The sequence below is a fragment of the Anopheles arabiensis genome, chromosome 2 (assembly GCF_016920715.1).
Source record: "Anopheles arabiensis isolate DONGOLA chromosome 2, AaraD3, whole genome shotgun sequence".
NCBI classification, from domain to species: Eukaryota; Metazoa; Arthropoda; class Insecta; order Diptera; family Culicidae; genus Anopheles; species Anopheles arabiensis.
In genome coordinates, this window is record NC_053517.1 from 34,117,334 (window position 1) to 34,145,033 (window position 27,700).

Consider the following 27,700-nt stretch of genomic DNA (forward strand, 5'->3'; position numbering starts at 1 on the left):
AATGAAGGTCTTTCTGAAGTGTTGATCTGAAAATTGTACTAGGAATTCTAAGCCAAAGAAGGACTAAGATGCACATTTTCTTCTTAATGGTGGCAAGTTCTTTTTCTCGGGCCTCCACGCGACCTTAGAGCCACTGCAGTGCTCCATCGGATACGATTTTATCGTACGTACTGTCATTTGATTTTCGCTGGATTATTTAGATTGATTTGATTGTTTGGCTGAGTTTTATAGTTCAATGATTAAAAAATTGAGATTTTTCCTTCCATCCTTTTGGCGGATGTATATATATACAGGCAGTCCCCGAGATACACGGTACCTCTTATACGCGGATTCGGAGATACGCGGTTTTCTAAATTTGACAGTTCTTTGAGCAAATTGTTCTGATTTGACACATCAATTGTAAATTGCCAAATAATTTCCCGTTCGATCGAATGTTAAAAACTATTTCAAAAGGTTTAAAACTGTTATATTCAGTCAGAACCATATCAAATAATTCATAAAGTGACTAAAACCGCCCCCTACTTGCAAAATTACTCGAATATTAGTGATATTTTAGCTGAAAATCACGAGATTCGACTTACGCGGAAATCCGAGATACGCGGTATTTTGCGGCCGTTTTCGGTCCCCATAAACCGTGTATCTCGGGGACCGCCTGTACATCGATATTTCTGGTCACTCTGTCTGCCGATTTGATACGAGTTGACAGATGGCAAGACCGCTGTCAGGCCAAGGTGTTTTATTCGCAGGTGGGCCTTTTATTCAGTCACCTTTTGTATGCTTCAATTTTATCTGCTTTTTGCAAAACTATTGACTTTATACAGACCATTAGACATTTTTAATTTCAAATACATCAATTTCAATTGTTTGGAAGCTAAAACACATCATTTATTGGCAAATACGAACCAATCGATGACGTTTTGCAGACGAAGCAATTCGCCGGTGTACGGAAAATGGTTGTACGCAGTGTGGGCTGTCAGTTCCAAGAACGGAGAGAAAGAACAGCGCATCCGTATAAAAAGGTAAGCAAGTGCAAGCCGTAAAAGTGCAGTCTCACTTTTTCATAACATCAAACGCGCTGGTGAAATTCGGGAAGGAAAGGTGAAAAAATCTCCAATATTGGTGAAAGTCTTTTTTTATTCCTTTCCTACGACGTAAATGACAAAGTTCCCCCCAAACATTGGTTGACCTCCTAGCTTTCTTATTTTTTATGCGACTCAGCAGTTTTACGGTTTGCTAGAAGCGTCGGACTGCATATGTGTTGACAAAAACATTTACGACCCAAAAGCGATAGTGAACAGTTCAACAGCTTGTGTAATCTACAAAAGTGCTAAAGTTTAAACTTTGTTTCCCTTCCTTCTGCAGCGCCCGAGGTTAGACAGCTCCGTCTGAAGTATGGAGCCCCATTTGGCGGTGCCGGAATTGTAACTAATGTCGCTGTACTGTAATTTGAATTGTTTCGTTGTCTGGGATGGGTTTTAACGTGTAATTTGCACTGTCGTTTCGCCGCAGGCTCAATACTTTGGTGCCATCTCGATCGGAACACCGCCCCAAAGCTTCAAGGTGGTGTTCGATACCGGCTCGTCCAACCTGTGGGTACCGTCGAAGCAGTGCTCCTTCACGAACATTGCCTGCCTGATGCACAACAAGTACGACGCCAAAAAGTCGTCCTCGTTCGAGAAGAATGGTACGGCCTTCCACATCCAGTACGGCACGGGCAGCCTGTCGGGCTATCTGTCGACCGATACGGTTACCGTCGGCGGTGTACCGGTGGAGAAGCAAACGTTCGCCGAAGCCATCCAAGAGCCGGGGCTGGTGTTTGTGGCCGCCAAGTTTGACGGTATTCTGGGCCTGGCCTACAAATCGATCTCCGTCGACGGCGTAATGCCCGTGTTCTACAACATGTTCAACCAGGGCAAGATCGATGCGCCGGTGTTTTCGTTCTATCTGAACCGCGACCCGAGCGCTGCGGAGGGTGGCGAGATCATTTTCGGTGGCTCCGACTCCAAGCACTACACCGGTGACTTTACCTACCTGAGCGTGGACCGGAAGGCGTACTGGCAGTTCAAGATGGATTCCGTCACCGTGGGCGACGCGCAGTACTGCAATAATGGGTGCGAAGCGATTGCCGATACCGGTACCAGCCTGATTGCGGGTCCGGTCGCGGAGGTGACGGCCATCAACAAGGCGATCGGTGGCACGCCGGTGCTGAACGGCGAGTACATGGTGGACTGTTCGCTGATTCCCAGCCTGCCCAAGATCACGTTCACGCTCGGCGGCAAGCAGTTCACGCTGGAGGGTGCCGACTACATTCTGCGCGTCGCCCAGATGGGCAAAACGATCTGTCTGTCCGGTTTCATGGGCATCGATATTCCGCCACCGAACGGACCGCTGTGGATTTTGGGAGACGTTTTCATCGGCAAGTACTACACCGAGTTCGATATGGGTAACGATCGTGTCGGGTTTGCTACCGCCGTCTAAAGGTGTAGTGGGAGGAGGTGGGGGTGCTTAATTGAAAGCGAAAACCAAATTGTGGGATTGTCGGGAAGCTGAACAAGCTACCATTTGCATGCTATTTTTACAATAAAGTTGACAATTCTGATTTCCAAACCATAAAAACAGACGGTTGCGTTTTTATTTCTCTTTCGTTTGATTGAACCATTGGCGATTTGAATGGAAGATTTCAGGCGCGTGCGAAATATTTCAAGCGGTGAAATATTTCCGGACCACCAACAGTGAAAACTCAAACCAAACCGGCACAGTTGTCATTGCATTTGTTTACATTTTTGCTGACGATGATCAGCCGGTGAAGCGCAGTAAAATATTCAGTATTGCATCGTTATTCAGAGCGTAGTTTTAAACATGAATTCAACAGCAACTACGAACCAGAAACTTCCTGCACATAGCGATGCCCTCGAAGCACAAGAAAATACTGCGTCAAATTCCACACAACACAGCGCATCAAACATGGTAAGGAACACACCAGGGCAGTGAGCGATACAGCATCGTTAGTGACAAATCTTCCATTTTCGTTTGCTCTCTAGCAACAGAAAGCACCCAAACGGGCGGCAAAGGAAAGGGACAAGCGACAGAAAAAGATATTTCCCTACGGCAACTACAACCGCTACTACGGTTACCGCAATCACGATGCAACTCCGGCCGACGACGCACGGTTGCGGGCGTTCGTACAGCGGCGGGAACTGTTCGAATCGAAGCGGATTCTTGACATTGGCTGCAACAATGGAGCGCTTACGGTGCAGGTAGCGCTAGCCTGCCAGCCCGCCTCCATCGTGGGCATAGACATCGACGGTGATCTGATTCGGGACGCTCGCAAACACTGGAAAACGACGCTGATCGCGGGCAACAAAATGGGCGACATAAACGGTCGAACGGTCGGCATCGAGCTGGTCGAATTCCAGCGCGCCAACTACATCTACGACGATGCCGCACTGCTCGAGCTAGAAAAACCTCAGTTCGATGTGATACTGTGCCTGTCGGTGACCAAATGGATGCAGCTCAACTTTGGCGACGATGGGCTGCGGTTGGCGTTCAAGCGCATGTACCGACAGCTGCACCCGGGCGGTGTGCTGATACTGGAAGCGCAACAATGGAGCAGCTACAAACGGCGCAAGAATCTAAACGAAACGATTGCGCGCAATTTTCAAAACATAAAATTTTTGCCCACAATGTTCGAACGGTACCTGTTGGGCGAGGAGGTTGGGTTTAGCGAGTGTACGGAATTGCCGGTACAGCGGCACTCGGCGGCCGGATTCCAACGACCACTACAAATGTACAGAAAGTAGGTGCGAATGGGCACCGCATTTTTTTCGGATGCTTAAATTAAATGTTTCTAACCAATCTTGCCATGTGCTGTTTATTTACAATTATGTTAACAGAACAAAAAAAAAACTATCCTTTCCGGAACGATCGGTACTTATTGGGTCATTTGTAAGAATGCTCCCCATGCTTCACGGTTGGTTGGATCCGCATGCACCGCCTGCTGTGCCAGAATGCGGCACCGTCGATTGTCCACCGGGCGTATAGCTTCACTCGCCACCGCGAGCCATCTGGCCGCATCGCCAGCACGTGTGCGACGCTTCCGGTCGGCTAAATCCAGCGTGACTGCACCCTGTGCCACGTTGCACGCCAGGCGTAGATTGTTAGCCGACGTGCGAAAGCGCTTCAGCAGCGTCATGGCTAGCACTTGCCACAGCTTCGGCCGGTGAGGGTAACGATGCATTTGCGACAGCAGATAGGTATAACATTGCTTTGGTTGTTGCTAGAACAAAATAGGAGTAATATTAATCAAATGAATGCAACATGCTTACGAGATTCCCCTCTCTGCTTACAGTTTGCCAGTAAAACTCCGATACGAAGAACACCACGTGATGACCCTGGACAGGATCGTCTTCGTGTTTGCGTAGCTCCTTGATGACGAGATCCGTTAGCATCGCGTCCTTGTGCAGCAGCCCGAGTGCACAGGCGGAAAAAAGTGCCTCAATCGGGGGTTGCGGCTGTGCAATGCTGAAGGTTTTGGGGGAGAGTCGTTTAGTTTCGGATCCCACCGTTCTTGTGCTTACGCGTGCTCCTACTTACCATTGAAAGAGTACCGTCCTGGCGGCATCCTGTCCGTGGAAAGCGTACACCATCGCGGACATTGCAATCAGCACGTACGCCTTCTCGGCATCCGTTTTGGCGAGATGGTTCAGTCCCAGCTCGTACTCGGCGTACGACTGCTCGTACTGTGCCGCACGGAAGTAAGCTTGCGCACGCCCAATCACCGCCCGGAAGCCGGGTTCCCCGCGCATGCGTTCGTAGCACTGGACGGCTTCCACGTGGCGCCCCTGCTTCGTCAAACAGTGTCCCAGATCGCACAAAATTTGATCCTTCGTCGCTGGGTTCGTTGCAGCTTGGGCCGCGCGACCGTACGCATCGGAAGCGGTGCGCCACAGTCCCAGCCGGCTGCTCAGGTTGCCCAGAAAGCGCAATGCCACCACCGAGGAGCGGTCGGCCAAATCCGCACAGTGCCAACCGATCGCATCGTGCGCAACGGGCAGGGCGGCCATTGCATCGATCGCGAACCGGTACCGCTCGTTCTCGTGATAATTGTCCTCGTTCACAATCGAGCACACCCAGTGCGCGTACCCGAGGGCGGCCTCACGATGATAGCCCAGCTGCGTACAGTGCCGGAACAGATCCATCGCTTCGTCCATCTGCCCGACCCGTTCCGCAATCATGGCCTGGCCGATCCACGCGTTCATGAACGTGGTGTCGCACTGTTGCGCCCGCCCGAACGCTTTGTTGGCCAGTCCGAGCGGACCGTGGCCGAGATACAGCACGCCCAGATTGTTCCAGGCGGCGGCGGCCGTCTTCCGATCCACCGTTACCGCTTCCACGAAGCAGTGCTGGGCGAGGGCCAGATTGTTCACCTCGCCCGTGGCACAGATCACACCGAGCAGGTTCCAATTCTGCCACCGGGCCGGATCCAGCTTGATCGCCTGCTTCGCCATATCTTGCGCAATGTATAGCATTTTCACACGCTCACTGGTGCCGCTGTTCGTACCATTCGGATCAGCGTTTGCCGGTGCCAGTTCCATGGCGCGGCGGAAGTGATTTGCGGCTAGCTCGTACCAGTACACACTGTTGTCCGGATTTTGCTTTACGATGCGACCGTAGCACCGTGCGGCCAGTTCGGACAGTTGGTTACGCTTGAGCAATACGCGCTGATGCTGCACACTTCCCGCCAAACTGCCCTCGATGCTCAGATGCGAATGGGTGGAAGGGAACGCTGCAACCGTGTCCAGCACCTTTCCCAGCTGGTGCCACAGGCAGAGAAAGTTTGGTTTCATTTTTATCGCCCTCGTTAGATGCTCCACACAAGCCTGGGCGTGATCGCGGCTACGACCAACGAGACGCTGGCCGAGCCGATAGAAGCAAAGCCCCATGTGCGAATCAGCGACCCCCTTGATGGCGGGAAAATAGTTTTCATGCCGGGCGAGCAGTTGCTCGAACAGTTCCAATCCATCTCTGTGCTGCTTGACGGTCTAATGGAGCAGGAAAGCATAGAAATCGCATTGAATTTAAACCAATTCAAACACAACAGTAATCAAATCGTTCACATGCTTACATTCTTAATATTGGCCAGCTGTAGCAGCGGGTACGGATTGTCCGGGTCACGCTCCGTTATCTTCTCGAACAGCTTCATCGCGGACGAGTACGACCCGCGGCCCAGGTACGCATCCGCCAACCCTTCCCAGGCGGTCGGATTGTTCACCTCGTACCGCAGCACCGTCCGGAAGGCGCCGATCGCTTCGTCATACTCCTGCCGACCGAGATGATGCAGCCCGAGCAGTAGCTGAGCCCAGGCCGCACCCGAACAGAGCGAAAACGTGGTCGAAAGCAGCGCCGCATTCGCATCCCATTCGTTGTACCTGCGGTACAGGCCGCTCAGCAAAATGACGGCATTCCTCGCTGCCGGACTGAGATGGACGCTCTTTTCCAAGCATTTGCGGGCCCGCAGCGCATCGCCCTGCTGCTGGTACAGCTTGCCGAGCCGATAGAAGCAGGCGGCATTGTTGGGATCGAGCTTGGTTGCCTGCAGTGCGGCCAGGAAGCTATCGTCCCGCCTGCCTTCCACGCCGTCCAGCACGAGGGATAGCTCCAGCAGGCATATACTGCTCGCCGGATGGCGTGAAAGAATTTCGATCGCTTTTTCCACATTTCCTGTAATCTTTTCGCGCAGCGCGCGCAGATAATCTAGCTGGTCCGGTTCGATCTCAGTCTGTTCGAGTTCGCCCATCCGTTGCTCGGCCGCATCGTGTTCGCCCAGCAGCAGGCTGGTTTTACACCAATTAAACAGCAGCTCCACTGACCGATCCGTGTCGTACAGTGTCGCAAAGCAGCGGTTCGCTTCGCGCAACTTTTCCTCGCTTTCGTCCTGCATCAGTGCGATGGCGTAGTTCCGGCTCTGCACCTTCATATTGCGGTACAGATTTTCCGCCAGTCCGTACGCCTTCTGGCGGAAGTAAATCTCGGCCAGCAGTGTCATGCATGCGCTCCACAGTGGTTGAATTTCGTTCGCCCGCCTTAGGTACCGTTCGGCTTCCGACAGTTTGCCCGCCTCGTACAGAAGTTTTCCCTTGGCCAGCAGAACGGTGGGAGACTTTGGTGCGATGGCTAGCGCTCGGTCGAAGTAGTGCTCCAGGCTGTGGGTAAGGACAGTCGAGAGCGTTTCCTCCGGGACAATTCGTTCGCTGTACAGCTTGCAGATCCATTCGAGCGGGTAGATGTCGTTCGGGAAGCGTTCGTGCATGGCAGCGGCGATCGCTGCCAACCGATCGTACCGTTTCTCACGATGGAGCAGCTTCAGGTAGCGATTGAACTTGTCATGCTGATACACGTCACCATCGTTACGAATTTCCCGCTCCAGCACTGTGCCGACCTGGAAAGTACACATTCTTCTATATTAATCGTACATTCGCACAACCGCTGCACATTGCTGTCCCATACCAAGGCCGGTTCCGCGATCTCGAGCTCGGAATACTGGGCCACTAGCTTGCCGAGATACTCGAAGGCGGAAGCTCTTCTCGTCTCCTCACAGCCCGCATCAGTCGCTTCCCTCTCCAGCAGGCGCAATGCCTTGCCGAGCGTTCCCCGGGCGGCCACACCGAACAGCTTCGCATGCAGATCGGCAAACTTGTCCGGCGTGAGCGTGAGCAGCTTTTCGCACACGTCGGGCAGTTCAGTATCGTCGGCACAGCCGACCAGTCCCTGCAGTGCCACGATCGGTGGTTCGGCGGAGCAGCTTACCGCCCGTCTCAAGTAGGTGGCCGCTTCCTTCTTGTCGCTGTCCTGGTAGGATGCGCCCAGCAGCAACAGTGCCATATAGTTATCGCTCTGCTCTTTGAGCACTTTCTGTGATAGAATTGTAGGGCGAGGAGGAAGAAAAGGTAAGCAATTCCGATGCCGGTACGGCGCAAAACAACGAAACATGTCACCGGCCTTACATTGCACAGCTTGATTGCATCGGAAAACTTCTTGTTCTTTACCGCCTCGCGGGCTTCCTTTAGGGCGGCTTTGGCTTCCTTTGAGGACATGTTCGCTAAATCTTACAGAATTTAACACAAAATACAACCGCTAGAACACGATGGGATAGCGATGGAACGGCTGTAAACAAACCCCGATGATGACAACGCAACACAATCAGCTGTCGTGTGTTGGTGTTTCATGAAGTGGGGTGGAGTGGGGCACTCTTTGTTGTTTTAAACAATTTCGATTGGAAAGTTTGTAAAGATGAATCTGTTAACTATAATTTAACAAAAATTCAAATTACTTTAAAACGCTATTTACGCTATAAATTAATGCATATTTTTGCACAAACGCCTCCGTACGTTTGTCGTTGCTTTGAAAGTTGTGACAGTTCGCGCCGCCCTCGTTTGACGTTTCCCCATTTGGCTGGCTGGGCCGTTGCCGTTTTTTTCATGCTCTCTGCCGCCGCCGCCTGTTTTGCGGGTGTGGTAAACAGAAAGTGCAAATTTGCTTCCACCGCCTATCCATCCTCTCCACATCCACACACACACGCGCTGCCGTCGCCAACGTTTTGGGGTTTGTTTCAATCTGTACGTGCCTTGCCTCGGTTGGCTTCAATGGAGACGCAACCATTTTGTGCGATTTGTTTCGACTATCAAAGCAGCTTCCATTGCTGAAACGGACGGTTGGCGAGTTTGGTTGTGCTTTTTTTTTAGTTGTTGTCACATTCAGCGTGCTATTGTAATTGGTGCATCGGGAGCAAAAAGTGGACCCCACATCGCCGTTGTGTATGCAAGTGGTGGGCGCACAGTATGAAAAGGTGGTTACTTCGAGACGGATGTAAAGACAGCGAAGAGGAGAGAAAACAACGGATGCCTTAATTGGCCCACCGGATGCTGTGTTCGCCAGAGCACGTTTTAGTTGCATTCCTTTCGGCAGAAAATTGCATCGCTGAGAATTGCATATCGGAGGGGACGGTGCATCGTACGTGTGATTGATGATGCTTCCTTTGCCCATGCTTCGCTGAAAACGACCCTCTGATGACTGTGGTTGAGCAGTGCTGAAGCGTACTCGAAGCAGATAAAATAGGATCCAGGTAAGCATTGGAGTAACTTCTAACCGGGGCGATAAGTGAGGTTCAGTGATTTTGGCGGGATACAGATTTAGAAAGGAAAAAAAGAAGGTCTTCCAATGAGCTAATCTCATGCCGTTTTCACGGTGTTGTGAACATAATATTTTAGTGCATAAAACAGATTTTACTGTCCTTTGTCAGGTTGAACGCAAATGCAGCGCAAAATTAACACACCAAATATCCCCCAGCAGTGTACTTTTCTGATTTGCGATGGGGAAGTTGACGAGTCATGGTGACTATTTTTGTCGTCAAACAAAATTCCCCTACCGCGCGTAACTCATATCGTATGCAAAAACAAACACATCATCTTTTCCATCGAAAATACACACGCTGAAGAAGATTCCAAACGGTTCCAAATGACGCAAGCAGCAGCCGCAGCTGGACCAACGGCGTCGGTGCGCGCTCACGAGAAAGCACGTCAAACGTGGGTCGTTTTTTTTCTTCTTGCTGTTGGCCGTTGACAAACGCGACAATAATACTACGCCTTGTCGGCCACGTTTGCACGTGTGCTCATAAAGGTAGGAATGTATCGAAGGTCCATCGAACCATTGCTTCTCCATAGAGAACACCCGTTAGATGGAGTGGCACGAGCGCGGGTTGCTTCGTGCAACCGGGCGGCATGGCAGCTGATGGCGTGTACCGCCACTCCAAGGCCGCCAATTTGTGCGCGCTACTATACACAATGGGTGCGAGGGTGAATGGGGTGGTGGATGCTGCATGCATGCGGTGCTTGGATGGTTTATCATCTCAAATTAGTTGTGCAATAGAGTTTGGCGTCCGCTACAATACATTACTACCGTGTTCGTAATCGAAACCTCCGGAACGGGATGTTTTTTTATCTTGCGAACTAAATCGTGGCTTTGTATTTTTCTCCCTCCCACTTTACTACAGAGCAATCATCTTCATTTCATCCCATAACCATAGTAACCGAAAGTCACGCGCGTTGATACGATGGAAGACAACACCATAAGCATGTTTATGGATGTAAAGTTGGACATCCGCGAGAGGAAGCTGGAGTTTTCCCACATGAAGGTAAACAAAAAGAACTGATGCACGTGCTTCGTAAATATGTACATGATTTTAAAACATTTGAACGTTGTATTTTCATCCACACGACAACACACACACAGTCCTGGTCGCGGTACTTCGTGCGGGTCGAGGCCGTCAAATGCTTCCCGTGCTATATGCGCATCTCGTTCTTCTCCTCGCCCACCGATCTTACCACCGATCTGATCGTGCGGATCAACATTCCCGGCCTGACCGTGCAGATGGCTACCTCGCGCACGAAACAGCACTCGTACGGGCTGTTCTGGAAGAACAACCGCAAACGGTGCTGCGCCTACTTCGCCCTGGAAACGCAGCTCCTGTGCGAGCGGCATCTGCGCTGGATGAAGAAATCGATCCGCAATCTGGAGCTGTACCGGCAGGAGATGATGCAGCTGCGGCGTGCCAGCCGTACGCCGATGTACGAGATACGGCAGGAGATGCAACCGCTCGACCCACTAGCCGACGGAGCGGGAGCGGCGGTAGGTGGAACCGATGCGTGTGATAATATGGGCATCTACCAGAACCTCGACAACACGCAGAACATTATGGATCTGCAGGATATACTGGGCCCACTGCCTACCGTACCGGTGGCGGTGGTGGCGGCGGCGCGGACGGACAGCAGCGCGGCGCACAACTGGTCCCGGCGCGTATCGGGCATGTCGGGCATTTACGAGGAAATTCGTGACGACCTTGCGGCCGGCAATGCATCGCGCCTATCGCGCGCCTCGATCGCTTCCGGCATCTACGAGGAAATGAAGCTCGGCCCTGCCGGGGCTAGTGAGCCGATCGGGGAGGAGATTAGCACACCACCGCCACCGTTGCCACCGCGTAAGCGTTTAAATACGAACGAGGATTTCGAAGAGCTGCAGCGTTCGTACACCGCGCCGGAAGTGGAGCTAATGAAGAAGAAGCGTCACCACTGGCTACGGTTAGAGTCGGTGTTTGGCCGCAAGCGTACCACGAGCACGAACTCTCAAGATTCGGCCAAAAAGAGCACGGGCCGGAAGGAAAGCAAAGTGGACACGAAATCTCCTACCACCGCCACCGGTCCTTCCTCCTCCTCTGCGGTGGTGCATCGCGATAAGGTGGGCCAGTTGCGGTTGGTCGAAAATAAGCGGAACAGTTTCTCCAGTCCCGACTTAAGCCGGTTGAAGGTAAGCGATGCACCGGGCGGCGGCCGGTACGATGAGGATGCTGGGGCTGGAAATATTTCCTGCGACAATCTGTCCGATGGCGTTGGCTCGTGCACGTCGGAGTTTTTTCTGCAGCCCGATATCGACTACATCGAGGAGGACTGTTGCTTCGGGTCGTCCGAGTACATCAATATGTCCGGTGTGTCGTTATCTTCCGAGCCACCGGCAGCGGAAGGTGACAAGAAGCAAGACTACCAGCGGGAAGGTTTCAGTACAGTTCTACCGGATATGAGGCGTTTGAACATTTCGGAGCGTGTTTTTGAAGGATTCAACGGTTCGGTAAACTCATCCACGGTGAATCTGGTTGGTTGTGTGGCAGCGATCGAGGGGAATGGTTGTGAAACGGAAACCAGTTCGCTGCCGCAAGCATCCCAGGTGGAGCGTCTTCCACCACCGATCAGAGAGTCGGAGCTAGATGGCTATCTGGAGATGGGCCCAGTCGGGACCGGGTTTAACCGGCAGAAGCTGTTGGATGAGGCAGTAATCTATAGAAACAATCCACTGCCAGCGGAAGGTGCGCGGCTGTGTGGTCAGCAAGAAAACGAAGAATCCATCTACATGAGCATGGGAGGGACGGAGGAGAAGCGGCTGCCGGAGCCCATTCGATCCAGTTCTACCAGCAGCAGCAGTAGTAGTAGCAGCGGCGTTAGCAGTGCAAGCGAGCAAAGCTACACCAACTCGCAGGACGGTACGGCTAAGCATCGCTGCTCGGTGGATGATAAAATTCCGTCCTACTATCCGAACGCCGATCTACCCAGAACACCGCCCTCGGCGAGTGGTGGAAAGAGTAAATGTGGTGGTGCAATTGTTTGCAGTGAAAGGGATAGAATGACGACCACTCCACCCGCTGTCACCACGCTCCCACGAACGGTCCGATCGGCACAACGTGTCATGTCCGATGCAACGGTAGAAGCACACGATCGCATTCAAGCGTCGTTCCGTACACCGAAAGGAAACTGTCGACGACTGCGTACATCACATGGTACGCGGCTTCCAATGAAGGATGCCGCTCCCCATGCGGTCGAGTGTGTGTCGAGCGGTGGTTCACCCAAGCTGTACCAAAAGTATGCAACCCTTGCACGGATCTCTTCCCCGCCGAGCAGCAAATGTATGGATGGTGGGAAACAATCGCTGGAAGCCAATGTCGAAAGCGCATGCGGATCGCCAGCTGCTCCGACGCCGGCCAGCAACACACCGGTTAGCAAGCGGTTCGGATCGCTACCACGCTTCGGTAAATTTGATCTATCGCCTTTGCGGATGAAAATTAACAGCGTGTTGCAGCGGCACAACTCCGGCAATCTGTGATCGTGATCGGTTTGTCCCGCGTATCCATCCCACCGGGGACGTAGCTTGTATGGAAGGTGGCACACACACTGCACATTGCAGTGTGGAAAATGTTTGTGATTCAATGTACTTAAACTGCTCAACACGAAACAGTGCTTGTTAGTTAGCTTTAGGAGTTTTTTAGTTCAGGGTTGCAGAGTGTTGTTTTAAAATAGCAGTTTGCTTGAGTCTTTAAGAATCTCGCTTTAGTCGTATCGCTATGCTGAAAATGTTTCCATTACACACATTTCAGCGTTTCTCACACTTTGCCTTTTACATATCTTTAGCACGATCTTACAGCAGCTATTAATGCTTGGCGAAACCCGTCGATTTTATTACGTTAGAAATAATGATATTAAATAATGAATAGTGCTATGGGGAATTAAGCAGAAAGAGAGAGAGATAGGGAGAGAGCTTTGAAGCGCCATCACACCATTATAAGTAACATTTTAGCTAGCTAACCCATTTATCATTTCCCATTCTCCAACGATGGTGCTTTTAATAGATATTGAAGAGAGTTGTTAGATTAAGCACGTTTTTATCTATACTGCATGGTGCGCTACAATGAGCTTGCTTTGGTGTTAGGTGCGATAAGCACATTGACTTGTGATTGTCAGCAGCATTGGCTTTGCAAAGCAATAGCGCGATTTAAACGGTAGCGATACGAAGAGAATCACGCATATCGGAAGCGCATAATCATTAGAAGTGAAAAAAAAAACGAAAAGAAACAAACATACAAAATAATTCAGGTTCAATTTGAAACAAAAAATGAGGAAACAATTAGCCCACTGTAAGAAAGAGGAAGTCCAGCCTAACGAAAGACAGGATTGTACTTGTAGGTAGATTTAAACTGTGATCATCGCCGGCCTGCAACTGCAGCCATGGGGCGATCCTCGTCTTATCCCTCCGGAACCGCATCGCAAGCAAATGTGTATCTCAGCAATCATTAGCGCACAGAAGGAGAGGAAGAAAGAAAACAAAACTGCATCTAATATGATAAGAGTGACAGCGGAATCTCGTCGTGCAATTCCTGCCCTTTATATTTTAACATTTTTAACTCACACGCCGCTTGGTTGAACGCAGGAGCAGGAGAACGCATCAAACCTAATAAGAAGAATAAGAAGAAGAGCACAGGAGCAGATTTTAGCAGATGAAGATTAATAAGCAGGAGACACTTGCATATCATGCCGCGGATTCATACGGTTGAAGCGCTTCAGGAAATTCAGGCTTTGCAAAGAGATTGTAATTATATCGGTGTGTGTATGCGCATGAGCAAAGTGTAGTGTAGCTAATTGTGATTGTAAACCGCCGCTGCCGCTACGCAAAACGCAATCGTACCGAACAAGTACAAACAAGTCGTAGATTTTTGCCACGAAAATGGACTCCCCCCATGATGGTGAGGTGTGCTGTTTTTATTGTGGTGCAACATTTTCGAAGCAACGTTTTAAACAATAAAGGCAAAATTCTGCTTAGTGAATCTGTTCTCTCTTTTTAGGGCATGCTACCATCCTGTTGAGAAAAGTCGATTGGCAAAATGGGCAATATTTTAAATGTATCGCTTCATAAATGACCGTTTCTATTTTAGAATTTTAACGACCATTACAAAATGACTGGCTGTAAATTTGCCCCCCAACACCGGGAAAGTGATTGTCAAACACGGTTTTATAAAATGGCGCCGCGTGGCAGCCTATGGACGATCTAACCTCCCGTACGCCATACCTTGCCATTGGAGCTGTCACCAGTGCACGTACACCAACACCATCGACAACAGCGAGAAAGTGAAGAAGCGAACTGGACGTGCGTGTGCAGACCGCAGGCACGGTAGAATTCGATTTTCCGCGTGAAAAATCCTCCGAACTTGGCTGGTGTGGTGGAAAATCGCTTGCGGAAGCACGCCTTCGCTCCCTAATACCTCTGCCGTGTGCCAAATCGTGTGCGAAAGGTGAGCAAAATCGTGCTGAAAAATCGTACGGAGCCCCAGCCAGCTCTGTGTCGTCTGTTCCGCGCGACCAAGTGTGTGTGTGTGTGTGGTTCTGTGCACTGCCGCACCAACACCATCGCAACCACGCCTCGCGTTCTCTTGTCGCTGCGTGTGTGTTGCAGGGGGAAAGAAGTAGTTTTTTTTTATTTGGTGAAAAAAGAGGAAGGCTCCGCGCTTCTCTCGTTGCTCCCGTCGCTCTCTACCCACAGCAATCGTGCTCCCGATGGTCCGCTGCACTGTCGGGTTCTTGCTGGGGAACCATCATTTCCGCCATTCGGGGGCTGCGCTCTTCTTGCGGGTGTGTTGCCCGTTCTTTTGAGGTGGCTGCGGTCATACGGCTGTAGTTACGTGCGTTCGAACGAGAACCACCACGACCTCCCCTGGTGTAGACTGTTTTTCACTAAACGTGCCCTATGTGTGGATGTGTGAGTGTGTGCGTGTGTAGGGGAAGAATTGCTGCGAACACGGACGGTTGTTTCGTTGTGTGAAGTGCACTTTATTGAAGAATATTTTACTATAGAGTTGGGTAAAATTAGAAGTGCTTCCGCTTCGCGCTGCGATAGTGCAGTGGAAAAGTGCATGCGCGCGTGTGTGTGTGTGTTTTGTCCCCCCACAGTAGTAAGATGGGGAAGATTCATACGAAAAGCTAGCACCATGTGACGACGGGGATGGATGCCACCAGCATCGCCCAGTGAAACTTGTTTTGATTTACTTCCCCACACGGGAAAAGCTACGACGCTGTGTTGGATCAAAGTTCAATGCTCTCGCGATGAACGTTGGCTTGTTGTTTGTACCGCGAGGGAATGAAAAGCCGAAATGAGATGTCTTCAATTTCACAACAACGTTTTGCTAGTTCCTCAATGATCTTATGAGATGCATTTGCATGGGCGTGTGTTGTGATTTGGAAATTGAAATGAAAACATTAAAATGCCTACATCTACGTGTAATTTATCGTACAATCAAACACGTTCAACAGCTTCATGGAATGGCATAGCTTTCCAATCAGCGTTGCTTTGGCGCTTTTCAATTTAAAGGCTAATTAAAAGACAAACAACAAACCACGCATGTGATGAAAAATACCTAAAAAATATCCCAATCTAATGGTTAGAAGCAAAAATTACTTAGTGAAGTAGGGACAAGACAACCTATGGCGAGTAGTGAGATGGGCTGGCTGGTGTGAAGAGCGAGTTGGTGCGATGGGTATGAGAAATACGGGTGTCGGTGACCGCCGCTTGCGGTGTGCGTAATGTACGCGTGTGTACGCGCGAGTGTGTGTGCGTGAATGTGATGCCGTCTTTTTTTGTACGGGCAAAGGCGAGGAAAACGCGTTCCAAATGAAGAAGATACGGGGCGCGCGCGCCACCCAACGTCACACTTCTCACGTAGCCTCTTCGTCTCCTTCTTTTTGCTACCGTGTGTGCGTGTGTGTGTTGTGTGTGTCGAAGATTCATATCCATTTACACAGTATGGGGCGTGCGCGCTACCGTACGTGTGTTTATGTATGTGTGTGTGTGTTTATAGATTTAGGTGTGTTTATAAATTAAAGTAAAAGCCATCTTTATCACATTTGCAGGAAGAGAAGCAGCTGCAGCAGCCCAACAAACCATAAAACTAGGGGAAAAACACTCCACGCTGATGTTGAACGCTGATTGAAGACGAAAGCGAAACCACAGTGTGCAATGTGTTGTGTAGTGTGCTGTAGTGTTTCCAGCCCACGCCAGAAGAATACTACCCGCGGCCCGCGAGACGACGGCGCTGTTGTTCTGCGTATGTGACCATGTGCGTAGTGCGGGAAGGTAGTGAAGGTAGCACAATAAGAAAAGCAGCCCGTGCGCGCGTGTGAGATTGTGCGTAGCTACCCGCGTTGGTGTGCTCTGTGAGGGCTGAAGGGCATAGGAGTGTGTGCGTGTGTGTGCGAGAGAGTGGGAAGGAAAATCGAAAATCCCGTTTCACTCTCTACCCTTGCCCGCCTTGCCTGCTGATGATAGTGTGAGCTGAAAAGGTATGGTGGAAAGCAAAAGAAAGCAGCGAAAATTGATGCGTATTTGCCGCGCATGGTCGCGCACTGGTTGTGTTGGTTGGTTTGGTTGGTGGTACGATGGTGCGGCGTGAATCGTGAACCAGCCCCAGCAGCAGCGGTGAGTTTCGTGAGTGAGATGTGATGACGTGATGTATGTGTGTGTGGTGTGCGGAGGCTTAATCGTGCTGTTCCGTGTTGGTGGTGCGTGTTGATAACATCAGTCCACTGTCAGCAGCGCGCGCTTGTGTACACACCCGGCCCAGCCCCGTGCAAGCAAATGTCGCGTGGGACGGAGTGAAAAAGTCACAATAGAAATACAAACACAATCCTCACTAATATCACAGTGTGCGTATGAAGTGAAGCTCATCGTAGCCTACTGGGCTTGGTTTGATTTTGCTGACCATCATCCCCATTGGTCCCCGGTGCAACAAATTGAGCGAAGAAAGCAATTAACAAAACACAGATACAACGGAGTGTGTGTGTGTATCGCTTCTGTGTATTTTGTGGACGATATTGTTCCGATATTATTTCATAGTGTCGTTTGCGGAAGTGTCGATATGCGTTCGGGCTAGTTTCGCGCACACAACTACCCACCGCACCTCGCTAACCCGTCCGTCCCCTCCGGACGTGGCGACACTCTCCGACTCCCAAAGTCCCGCGGGCGACTGTGGTGCTTGTTAGTTCTATAGTGCACTGTTTTCCTCCCCGTCATGGTTGCGGTCATTGCCGACGTCATCATTAGCGGTTTTGTTGGTGTTGTTGCAGGTGGAGCAAACGACGACTCAACCGGCGGCGGATGATGCGAACGATGATGAAGCGTGTGTGTCTGTGTGTATGTTTAGTTTTTCAAATGTGAATCAGTGGTGAGCACAATCGGTGGTGAGAGAGCGTGAGAAACGGTTTTCTGTCACGATGGCGATAGTGAGAAGCAATGAGAGCAAGATGCGCGCAAATGTGTGCTTCGAGACGTGTGTCTGAGTTTGTGTGTGAGTGTGCTCAGATGCGAGCTTTGCCTATTGCGAGCAGGGAAGGAAATGTGCATCGTGCTTCTGGGAAGGGTGTGTAAGCTGTGACAAGGGTGTGTGTGTGTTAGTGTGTGTGTGGGGGCTGCAGGAGTTGAGACGAGCGGGCGGCGATCAAAACATGATCATCGTGTAAGTGAAATTCAGTTTTCTTTTCTAATTTAATTCTGTGTGTTGTTTTGTAGGATTGTAATCAATACTGTAATGGCTGTGTTTGTGATATGATTGCCTAGCGCATCGTGACGGCATTTTTAATGTTTCATCTCACGTTGATGGTGCGGAGCGAGAGCAAATCGTGAAGCACCCTGATCGCGCTATTTACGTAATGATAAGCTTCCGGGTGCGGTGTGAAAATGAAAATGCTTTATAATTTTATTTTATTTTTGAATAAGACGTGCCAGGGAAGTGTATATGGTAATTTGGTATATATTTTTGTTTCATCGTTTTGTCTTCGTTGATAACACTGTGCGTTATTTTGCCATTCAAACAACGTCTTCAATGACCTGAAACCGTCCCCAACTGGTGTGCTATTTTTGCATTATGAGTATTGTTTTTGTTTTGTTTTGTGGCAGTTTGTTGCACCTCCCGAAGCGCCAAAACGATAAAATCCACGGTGCGTTGGTTGCACAGAGGGGGGTTTGCTTGTATTTTGGCTCACATGCTCAATGTGGGAGGTCATGGCTACGGCATTTTACTTATGCCAGTTCGCCCCATACGTAGGTGTCAAGGCAGAGCGCCACTGGGAGATCTCTCGTACTAGAAAAACCATCATACTTGAACCTTTTGTATAGTTATTTTTGCAACCAAATTATCAATTACTCAATTGCTCTTATTGGATGATGTGAATAGTTTTTTTTTGAGTCTATTAGCTACATTCTTCAATTTAAAATATGACTCAAATCTATGCTTAATATCTCACATTTTTCTGTTTTTTTTATATACTGGTAATAGAAAAGTTTAAACAATAGCTAAATTGCACATGGGGTATGTGAGCAGTATTAAACAATTTTAAAAATATATATACATATTTATTAAAATTATTGATGGGGCTAATTTTTCAATTTTTATTGTGTGATTATCGAAAATTCCCCCAATTCATCATATTGGCCATATTTTATCTGGGATGTCATTTATAATTGGAACCGTGACGCCATAATAGCAACGTTATCATATCACGTTGACCCGAGCAAAAACGCCTCCCCGACAGTAGTCCTTCCGTTATGTAATAGACTATTTTTGAAGCAACCTCATTCACTGATAAAACCAGCGATGTGTTGCGATAAGGCAGCGCGCAATTGGAGGAGCTGGTGGTACGTACTGTGAATGATTTTGACAAACCCAACCCAAGGAAAAGCTGTGACGATTGCATCAAACGAAACTCTCACCCACTCCCCCTTCAAGTGCTTATCACTACCAGGGTAACCTTCTACTGCCCCGGTGTTTTGACCTCTGCCATCAAGGAAACATGCTTTTGGTTAGCACCACATTGCCAACGGTCATGCGAGCGAGACACACACACACACACACACACACAAGTCAATCGATGCTAATCGATAAGCGAACGACGCTTGGTGTAACGATAGGCAGAGGGGGGTTGTGTAGCAATGGTAGTTAAAAATAGTGCTCACATGCTATATTCACGTTAATTATGTCGTCAAATCGATAATGAAACACGACGGTGTGCTGCCCCGTTGGGTGTGTGTGTTTGTGTGTGTGTGTGTGTGTGTGTGTGTGTGTGTGTGTGTGTGTGTGTGTGTGTGTGTGTGTGTGTGTGCTTGGGTGTAGTACGTTTTGGGAGGAAATGCCGTTCCGGTTTGGAGAAACGGTTCCAAGTAAAACAAAAAAAGCAAAAACAAACCTGGACTAGCTAAAATAAGCATCTAGGTCACTGTTATGGAGCTTCCTCTCCCTTGGATCGCGTTTTCCGATGTGGCTTTTCGTTCACGAATTTATGGTATCGATTCAGAGAAGCTTTTGGTAAATTTCCTGCCGTTCGGTTGGCCGGGTTTAGTGTTCCTGTGCTTTAATGTTTTATTATTATAACTGCCCATCCAGCTCTGTGTTCCCTGTGTTTTGTGATCGCCAATAAACAGCGGCAAAACCGGATTCGGTTAGCCCTGATAATGGTAAACTTAAATGTTTTATGATGTATGTCCCTGCAGGCTGCTAATGGTGCAGCGGATTTCGGATGGCGTTTGTTTATTTATTCAAACACGCTGAATGCATTAATTAGCCAGCCCGGTGGCTGCTTGCGGTGATTTCATCGCATAGAGAGTGAATCGTTTTTTTATTGTTCGTTCTAGTTTCGTGGAGTAAAATCATAAAATTAAATATATTAATTTATAATTGGTTGAATAAGTCATTAAATCGCGAAGCACTAACGGAAACAAACATTCTTTGGGAGTAGTATAAACTATACTTAGAGACTTGATGTATTTAGAATATTTTGTGTATTACACGGATTTCCAAGTCACTTTCGAACGTGCACATCATTATTCTTCGCCTGCAAGATCTTTTTCAACAGCTGTCAAATGGTGTATTTGTTTCATAATTTGAAATTTCAGCTTACACACTTTTACACACACAGCTTTACACACCTAACTCTGATACTTTTTTGTGGGGCAGACAAATTTCATCCAGAATATCGTTTTTAGTATTTCAAACTCGTTCAATAATATTTTAAACAATCTTTCTTATTATTTCATTTTTGTGTGAATAATTTCATTATTTTTGGCAATATTTTCTGTTAAACCTGTGGGCCAGGGGTGGTCTCTTGGTATATTTGTCAAATTGCACTACTTAACAGCAGCATGTCTGTTGCGAGTTCGAGCCACATATCGACCGCTGCCTCCGGCTGTGTGTTATTTAATACAGGCATTTAGAGTCAATTTAGAATTTAAACAACATTTTTCATTGCTTGCGAGATGTTTTTCAACAGCTGTTAAATGTCGTATTTGCAACACAATAATTTATCAGTTCTTCCTCATAACTTTCAACACGTCTCAAGCTGGATTGAGTTTAACAGCTCTTTGGGGTGTGTTGAATATCATGTGTAAGAACTGAAACTTTATTGTGATGCCAATACAGTGTATGAGAGCTGTTGAAAACCCTGTAAATCTCGAAATTTCTCATACAGAAATGCTTTCTCATAATGATTTTTGACGTATGAAATGTGGTGTAACGTATAGTGTACATGTTTCTAAAAATTATATGTTTTCTTAGGATTACAACTCCTTGGTTTTAGTTCGAATAGCCTAATATTTCACGTTAATAATGTTAATTTTAACATTTATTATTAAGTTTAAATTATTTTCCTGTAGGATGAGAACTGGCGATCTGTTCGGGATGAATTAAAAATAGCCCACCAAATTCATTGGGTGTGTCCGTGCCCGTTGTTATGGAGTCACACCGATTGCATCGCGTGAGGTCGATAGCAAATGTTGATGACCTGTGGCTGCGTTTCTAAGTTGTTTTTGATGTTTCACCGTCTTAAGCCGTAATTTTGTTTGTCGTTTTTTTGGTGGGCCGGTATAAACATAATTGTTATCTAGCAGCCGGCTGAATGGGTGTGGTGGGCGTGTTGTGACGACCGTTGTCAACTCTACACTGGTGCCGTCTTACAGTACCGAAGGGGGGAGACTGAGTCGAATGATAAAGTTCGTGTTGTTTACATTAAAGCTGAATTATAAAAATTGATTCAAGATGAATTCAACAAATAAGTGGTAAACATACAAAAAATGTATACTTTTTCCTAAATGTTTCTATTTAATAATGTCGTATTACTTAATTTTATCTATTTTGTAAGAAAATCTTACCTTCTTTGGTTTTCCAATACGGCTTCCTATCGATTCGTTGGTTCGGTCTAGCGATGCATGTAAAAAATATTTTAAATCCAATTCCTCCACGCCCTCCCTCCCATCCATCTACATCTCCCCCCCCCCCCTCCTGCTCCGTTCTCTTTGACCATGTTTCGTGGCCGTGGTTGGAGGCCATTTGACGTTGGTGGGATATGTAAAAACAAACACATACGAAAACAGGAGCATACAAACCCCCCTCCACACACACACCGATTCAGGCGAGCGCGATGCATGGTAATGTGAGAGCATAGCGAGAGCTCTCTAGCGAGCTAGTTGGCGTGCGTGTGTGGTGTAAGCGCGCGTGGTGGTGTGTGCCCATGATCCACCGCGTGAGCGCATGGTGGGAAACGAAAATAAAACATGCTCGATCGATTTTGCCAACCCAGCAGCACTGAGTGAGACTGTGTTTTATGCTGAACGCTGCTTTTGCTGCGAGAGGGACAGAGTGACGGCCCCCGCCCCCGTACACGCTCGCTGTCTTTATCTTTCCCCACCGTCCCTTGGTCTAGCCCTTCACAGCACAGACGCGTGCTTTTGTTAGGGCGAAAGAGGGAAGAGGCAGTAGCGCAGTAATCGCGACGGGGGAGCAGCACACTATTTCCGTACAGCGAGAGCGAGAGCGAGAGCGAAATGTGTTCCGTTTTCTATCTATTCCTCGATGCGTCCTACTCGCGCACCATCTATTGGACTAGTGAGTGCGGTGGAGCGGTCTGCTGTACGGTGAGTGGGTTTTGTGGCGATGGATTGAAATTCAAGTACATCTTCTTCCACTGCAAGCAGCGCCACCCTGCCTGCCTGCCTGCCCGGTGCCCTTTCGAGCAGTGCTGCCGCCCAACGATACAGTTTGGCTCGAATGCACTAACACACACACAAAGCGCAAATGGTGCTGTGTGCTGTTGTGTAGTACCTTCCGGGAGGTGTAGTGGAGGTGTATCTGCACACTAGCGGCATTTGAGGGCTGTAAATGGAGGGGGATTGAGTGGCGGGGTACATCTCTGTACCTTTCGTAACAGGCCCTGCCACCGCTAATTCAGTCCATCCGAGCAGCGTACCATTCCGTGGACGAAAAGAGGAGCCGCCAGCAGCATTACCGTGTGTCTAGTGGGGAGAGCATCTTGAGCCGTTGTGGCACACTCGAACGGGGTGCTGGCTCTGTCTTCTGCAGTTTTATACACACACACTTCCGTGCGGTCTTGTCTCTGTTCCACATAATGATGGGGGGAGAGGTAGGACACTGTGGATTGAACTATTAACTAGTTTTTCCAGTGCTCGCTGCACGAGCGCAGACACACACACACACAGATGGGGACGCACATACCGACGCGAAGAGTGAGGAGAGTTCCTTCAACTTTCAAAGTCGCATCCGTCAGCAAAAGACGGCCACGCGACCGTGGTGGGGCAGGGAAATAGGGGAAGCGACGATGTGTTGATTTTTGTTTCGCTATGCGATGCACTTTATGCTGCTTTTTATGGTGTGTTGTATGGTTTGAAGTGGAATCTTGCCGCAATGGGGTTATGATATTTCATCGAACCCCGAACGCGAGCGTGTTGTGTGGACAGTTGTGCGTCCCAATAATGTTCTAGCCAAGCGGGTTAACCAGAATGTCTGATGGAGGTTGGCAGCAATGCAAATGGACTTTCTTTCTATTTGTGGGGCTAGTTTTTTTCTTTATATTTGCCACAATAATCGTTCTTGGAAAGAGTCAATGTTAGTTTTCTATGGGATCGGCTAGCAATGAGTAATGGTACAACTATTAACATCTTGTTTTAATGTATGGCAGTGAAACTTTTGGTACATTTGACTTAAAAAGTTGATAGAAATCGTTTAATCAAATTAATCATTTTTTATCCAAATTTATTTATCGAATTGGACCAGAATTAAAAGGTCTTGTTCGATGTGTTAAATTGATGTGTTCCCGAATGTACCAGGAAAACCTCAAATACTAAACTAAACTCATGCAAACAGTTAGTGGGGCCCTTCACAATTCTAGTCAGTTTTTTGTATGGAGTTTGACAGTTGGAGGCTGAAATCATGTAAACAATCCATACAAAACCACACAACAAACTAGCCTGCAATTTTCAGTCTAGATTATTCTAGCCTCAAAGCTCGAATTAGATTCGAGTACCTGCTCGAAAACGCGGTGTTGTTTACATTTACCCCAATGTGCATTAAAGAGATCACGTGGTGGAATCCAGAATGAAAGTGTATGTAGTCCAGGTGGTCTCATAGCATGTTTTTATAATCAAATTTTAATATCACTTTTTGACAAGATGGGTGAATACTTTTGTTCAAACAAGCTTTCTTGAGGCTTGACGAATACTCAAAACACTCTTAAAATCTTCATTCAGAAGCAGAAGCGATAAAAATCAGCCTTCTAAATTTATACACCTTGGGATAAGCCCACCTGTATATTATACTCACTTAGATAGCTGCTCGAAAACTGCTATACAATGCAAACAGCTGACAGGCTGAAATTTCAGCCTACGAGCTTCAAACGGAAAGGGCCCCAGTATTAGAAATATCCAATGCAGTGGTTTAACCTTTTTCGGACTCTAGTTCCCGTTGAATGATTATACAATTCATCAGAACTTTCTCTCTCTGCTAAACAAGTAAAAGAAAACAGAATTCTACGTGACTGGACAGTATTGTTTCTTCGGAAGTGATATCTCACGTTGTTGGCTCAAAGTCGCTATGAAAATAAAGAAAAAAAACCTCACGTTGTGATTTCCGATTTCCTCTGTTATTGTTTAATTTATTTATTTATTTATTTATTTATTTATTTGATTTGATTAAGATGGACACATATTGTAGCAAAGTTTGACTAGTTCTAGTTCAGGTACTATTTCACTGTTTGGTCGGATGCATCGATCTCCCGGCCAAGCCAACGTAGCCACCTTTCCCTCCTCTTCATTTTTAGCTTCCTTCGGAACCTCAAGTCACTCAGGGTCGTCGTCCATTAAGAACTGGGCTTTCTTTCGGTGCTCTGATGGTTGTCTAATAGTGCCAACGTGTTTTAGATGCCGGAAGAGGCTTATACGAAGTCCACAAACCTCCGCACGGAGTCCGCTTTAAGCGTAAAAATGTAAAATTTTTGTCCTTTTTTAATGCAAACCTTATTATACAATCCTTCTGATATTGATAGCAACCGATTGATTAACACATCATATCATTGATTTAATTGCTCTAAATTTATTCCCAGCAATTGAACTGCAGTTTGTCATTTTATGTCAAATGATTTTGGAACAAAGTCTTCAGTGATATTAATTATAAATAAAAACGAACTGAAAAGCTAATCTAAAGTTACATTACAAAAGCAAAGGTGTTGTTAAATCCCTTCCCTCTTGGTTGGTTAGTGTTAATGTGTGTCCACGGCACACATTGGTCACCCTGGAAAAGAAGTGCACACCATAATGCTAAAGATCCTCACTATTATCAAGCCGGCAAATATTGCACACCCTTGCAAATGAGCTCTAGAATTCGCAAAGCACATAGGGCACAAAATCTGTAACGCACTGCCGAGCCACTCGTTGCATTTCAGTTCCTGTCGTACGTTCAAACTGTAACAATGTGCACCTCATCTGCAGTGTATCTGGCGCTTCTGGTTGCGCTTACCTTTCTCGCCGCCGTGTCAACGGTCGATGGCGATGCTGCAGCTCAGCCACGCCAAAAACGCTTCCTAATATTTCCCCGTGCCAATCCGCAACGTTTGCAGATGATCGGCGGCTTCGGTATACCGGCCGACATCCAGCTAGAATCCGTCACGATGGGGTACGTGTTTAAGTCGGTCTATTTATTGCCCTGGAACTCGTCCCACTGGATACCGCCGTTTCTCGATCGGCACGAGTTGGAGACGGAACGGGTACTGCGTCGGCGGGCTGCCGTACCAACGACGATGCCGCCACTGGTGTTGGCACCCCAGTCGCATGCCGAGCCGCCCTACGAACGGTACGATGGGCGGTGGCAGGAGCTGGACACTGAATCGTTGCCAACATCGCCACCGGAGCAACCAGGACGCTCACCTCACCAGCAGCAGCAGCAGCAGCATCACTCCCGTTGGACGTTCTATCGTATGCTGGAGCAATTGTTTGAGCAGTATGTTTTTGTTTACAATTTTTACCATACGACGGGTTCGTGTTTATGGATTTTTTCACCCTCCCTCTTCTTTTACCACCACAGTAAAGGTTTCGATGGTCGGAGCTGTGTGTTGCGTGCCATTTGTGAAGCATCGGAAGCACGCTTTACCCACACGAGCGGGCTGATCGGGGAACTGTTGCACATTGCCTTTACGCCATCGGCCACGGAGGATGCCGTCGCGGAATCGCACCATTCGCTGTACGGGCAGGCGGAAACGGTTCCGGACAGCATGAGTGCCAGCAGCGGCCAATCGGTTTGCGCGGCCATGTACGCCGAATGTTCGCTTTCGCTGTTGGGCTCGTTTTCGGACGTTTTTGCGTGACGAAGGGAACTGTTTCTATTATTGTGTATTTTGAAGGATTTAAACTGAAGAGTTTCTTTAAGTGTTAAGCTGATTGCATTCGTTTTAAGCATGCATGCGTCCTGTTGCATTTTTCAAACCTGCCAGTTTTATTGATAACGATATTGATAAGTAAATTAAATGTAATAAAAGCAAGTTTTTTGATGTTGTACTTCTTTTTGGTTTCGATGGTTCGCCAATAGTCTTAGAAATCAAAATTGAAGTATTGCAAATTAAAGGGTTTTCCAAGCCACTCCAATTTTGGAGCTGAAGATTTCAACTACGTTCTTCTTCTTCTTCTTATTCTTCTTCTTCTTCTTCTTCTTCTTCTTCTTCTTCTTCTTCTTCTTCTTCTTCTTCTTCTTCTTCTTCTTCTTCTTCTTCTTCTTCTTCTTCTTCTTCTTCTTCTTCTTCTTCTTCTTCTTCTTCTTCTTCTTCTTCTTCTTCTTCTTCTTCTTCTTTTTCCTTTTCTATTGATTATTTTTTATCTTTTGCTTTTTGTTTTTGTTTTCCTATTTCTTCTTTTTGTCTTGTGTCTTTTCTTTTTGCCTTTTCTTTTCCATCTAATTTTTCTTCTTTTTCTTCTGATTTTCCACTTCTTCTTCTTCTTCTTCTTCTTCTTAATTTGACGAGAAAGGATTCATCCTCCTATGTTTCATCAGAATTTTGTCCAATTTCCCATACTAAGAGGCTTACTTTCTCTATGCTTAGCTTCGACTAACCAGAGTTATTTGTTTACTTTTTGTTCGTCTTTTTTATTATTATTTGTTTAACATTAGTCTTATTTGTGTGTATGCTCTTGTTTATGGTGTAGTGTTGGATTTTGATATTTTTTTTTCGTTTAGTTTTATATTGTTATTTTTGTCTCTTTCTTGAATTGTATTGTTTGTTTTATCGTTTTCTCATTTTTGTTGTCGATTTGAATAATAGTGTTACGATTGAATAATAGTGTTACGATTGAATAATAGTGTTACGATTTTGAAAACATAACTTTTTGTTTTGATCTGGCTTTCCAGTTTTGAAATCACCCGTGAAGCCTTCAGCATTCGTTTAACGTAGTTGAAATCTGCAGTTCCAACATTAAAGTGGCTTAGAAAACCCAATAATTCAACCAGAATTTGTATTATTTCAAATACATTTTACATTCCTGTAAATACTTGTATGAAACAAGTTGGCTATATATTTCTGTATATTAAAAATTTCTGTAAAATACAAATAGGATGGACTTCTCGGAAGCTCATGTTGATGCAACACATAAAACAGTCACTTTCCCGTTCGGCGGGACGGTGGTGCGGAAGCGCGGATCCGGTCTATATCCCACCAAAACGTGTGCAGCATCGGTTCCGAGCATGATGGTGCACAAACAGGGCGCGTTTGTTGGTTTTTCTTTCTTGTCCCATCAACACCATCTCCCCATCCCCTTCGCCATCCATTGCCCTACATCAGCGTATAGGTGGAATCGCGACGACACAGGCCCTTCCCTTGCGTCTGTTTTTTTTCTTGTCGGTGTGCAAAAGGACTAGCACGCGCGCGCTCGCTTGTCTGTTGTGTGGGAGGGAACGCTACACCCTTCCCCGCCCGTCCTCCCCCGCTCATCCCAATGCTGTCTCTCATGCTCTCGCTCT

General features: G+C 47.6%; 6 protein-coding genes across 18 annotated transcripts in view; 5 read left to right on the top strand and 1 right to left on the bottom strand.

Annotated features, from left to right (window-relative positions):
* Positions 1–1,488: 1,488 nt before the first annotated feature.
* On the top strand, positions 1,489–2,618 carry LOC120898037 (lysosomal aspartic protease; the record flags this gene model as incomplete). Its single annotated transcript, XM_040303352.1, has 1 exon — positions 1,489–2,618. A coding segment is annotated over one exon (990 nt), but the record flags the coding sequence as incomplete, so codon positions are not given.
* A 157-nt stretch (positions 2,619–2,775) lies between these two features.
* On the top strand, positions 2,776–3,856 carry LOC120895463 (probable RNA methyltransferase CG1239). 2 transcript variants are annotated; one of them, XM_040298871.1, is made up of 2 exons: positions 2,776–2,967; positions 3,042–3,856. In XM_040298871.1, exons 1-2 carry the CDS (start codon positions 2,860–2,862, stop codon positions 3,798–3,800), a joined length of 867 nt encoding a protein of 288 aa, XP_040154805.1. In that variant the 5' UTR covers positions 2,776–2,859; the 3' UTR covers positions 3,801–3,856. The 2 variants fall into 2 exon arrangements, with proteins under 2 accessions (XP_040154805.1, XP_040154806.1); XM_040298872.1 differs by having other exon boundaries at positions 3,048–3,856.
* Positions 3,857–3,861: 5 nt separating this feature from the next.
* LOC120895461 (tetratricopeptide repeat protein 37) lies at positions 3,862–8,382 on the bottom strand. The gene is made up of 6 exons (XM_040298867.1): positions 8,004–8,382; positions 7,507–7,911; positions 6,125–7,438; positions 4,594–6,041; positions 4,347–4,521; positions 3,862–4,276 (listed from the first exon to the last, which is right to left on the bottom strand). Exons 1-6 carry the CDS (start codon positions 8,091–8,093, stop codon positions 3,932–3,934), a joined length of 3,777 nt encoding a protein of 1,258 aa, XP_040154801.1. The 5' UTR covers positions 8,094–8,382; the 3' UTR covers positions 3,862–3,931.
* Positions 8,383–8,501: 119 nt separating this feature from the next.
* Positions 8,502–14,197, top strand: LOC120895462. Of its 3 annotated transcripts, none has more exons than XM_040298868.1 (3): positions 8,502–9,121; positions 10,049–10,189; positions 10,288–14,197. In XM_040298868.1, the coding sequence occupies exons 2-3, from the start codon at positions 10,109–10,111 to the stop codon at positions 12,700–12,702; spliced, it is 2,496 nt and encodes an 831-aa protein (XP_040154802.1). In that variant the 5' UTR covers positions 8,502–9,121; positions 10,049–10,108; the 3' UTR covers positions 12,703–14,197. The 3 variants fall into 3 exon arrangements, with proteins under 3 accessions (XP_040154802.1, XP_040154803.1, XP_040154804.1); XM_040298869.1 differs by lacking the exon at positions 8,502–9,121 and adding an exon at positions 9,144–9,675; XM_040298870.1 differs by lacking the exon at positions 8,502–9,121 and adding an exon at positions 9,721–9,957.
* A 275-nt stretch (positions 14,198–14,472) lies between these two features.
* Positions 14,473–27,700, top strand: part of LOC120895460 (histone-lysine N-methyltransferase, H3 lysine-79 specific) — a 43,065-nt gene continuing 29,837 nt past the window's right edge. For 8 of the 10 annotated variants that reach the window (XR_005738327.1, XR_005738328.1, XM_040298864.1 and 5 more), the window contains exons 1-2: positions 14,473–14,662; positions 16,275–17,875. The gene's annotated coding sequence lies outside the window, so the exon portion shown is untranslated. The remainder of the gene's footprint in view (positions 14,663–16,274; positions 17,876–27,700) is intronic. The other 2 variants (XM_040298859.1, XM_040298860.1) reach the window with 2 other exon arrangements.
* On the top strand, positions 24,452–26,227 carry LOC120895465. The gene is made up of 2 exons (XM_040298873.1): positions 24,452–25,693; positions 25,778–26,227. The coding sequence occupies exons 1-2, from the start codon at positions 25,167–25,169 to the stop codon at positions 26,055–26,057; spliced, it is 807 nt and encodes a 268-aa protein (XP_040154807.1). The 5' UTR covers positions 24,452–25,166; the 3' UTR covers positions 26,058–26,227.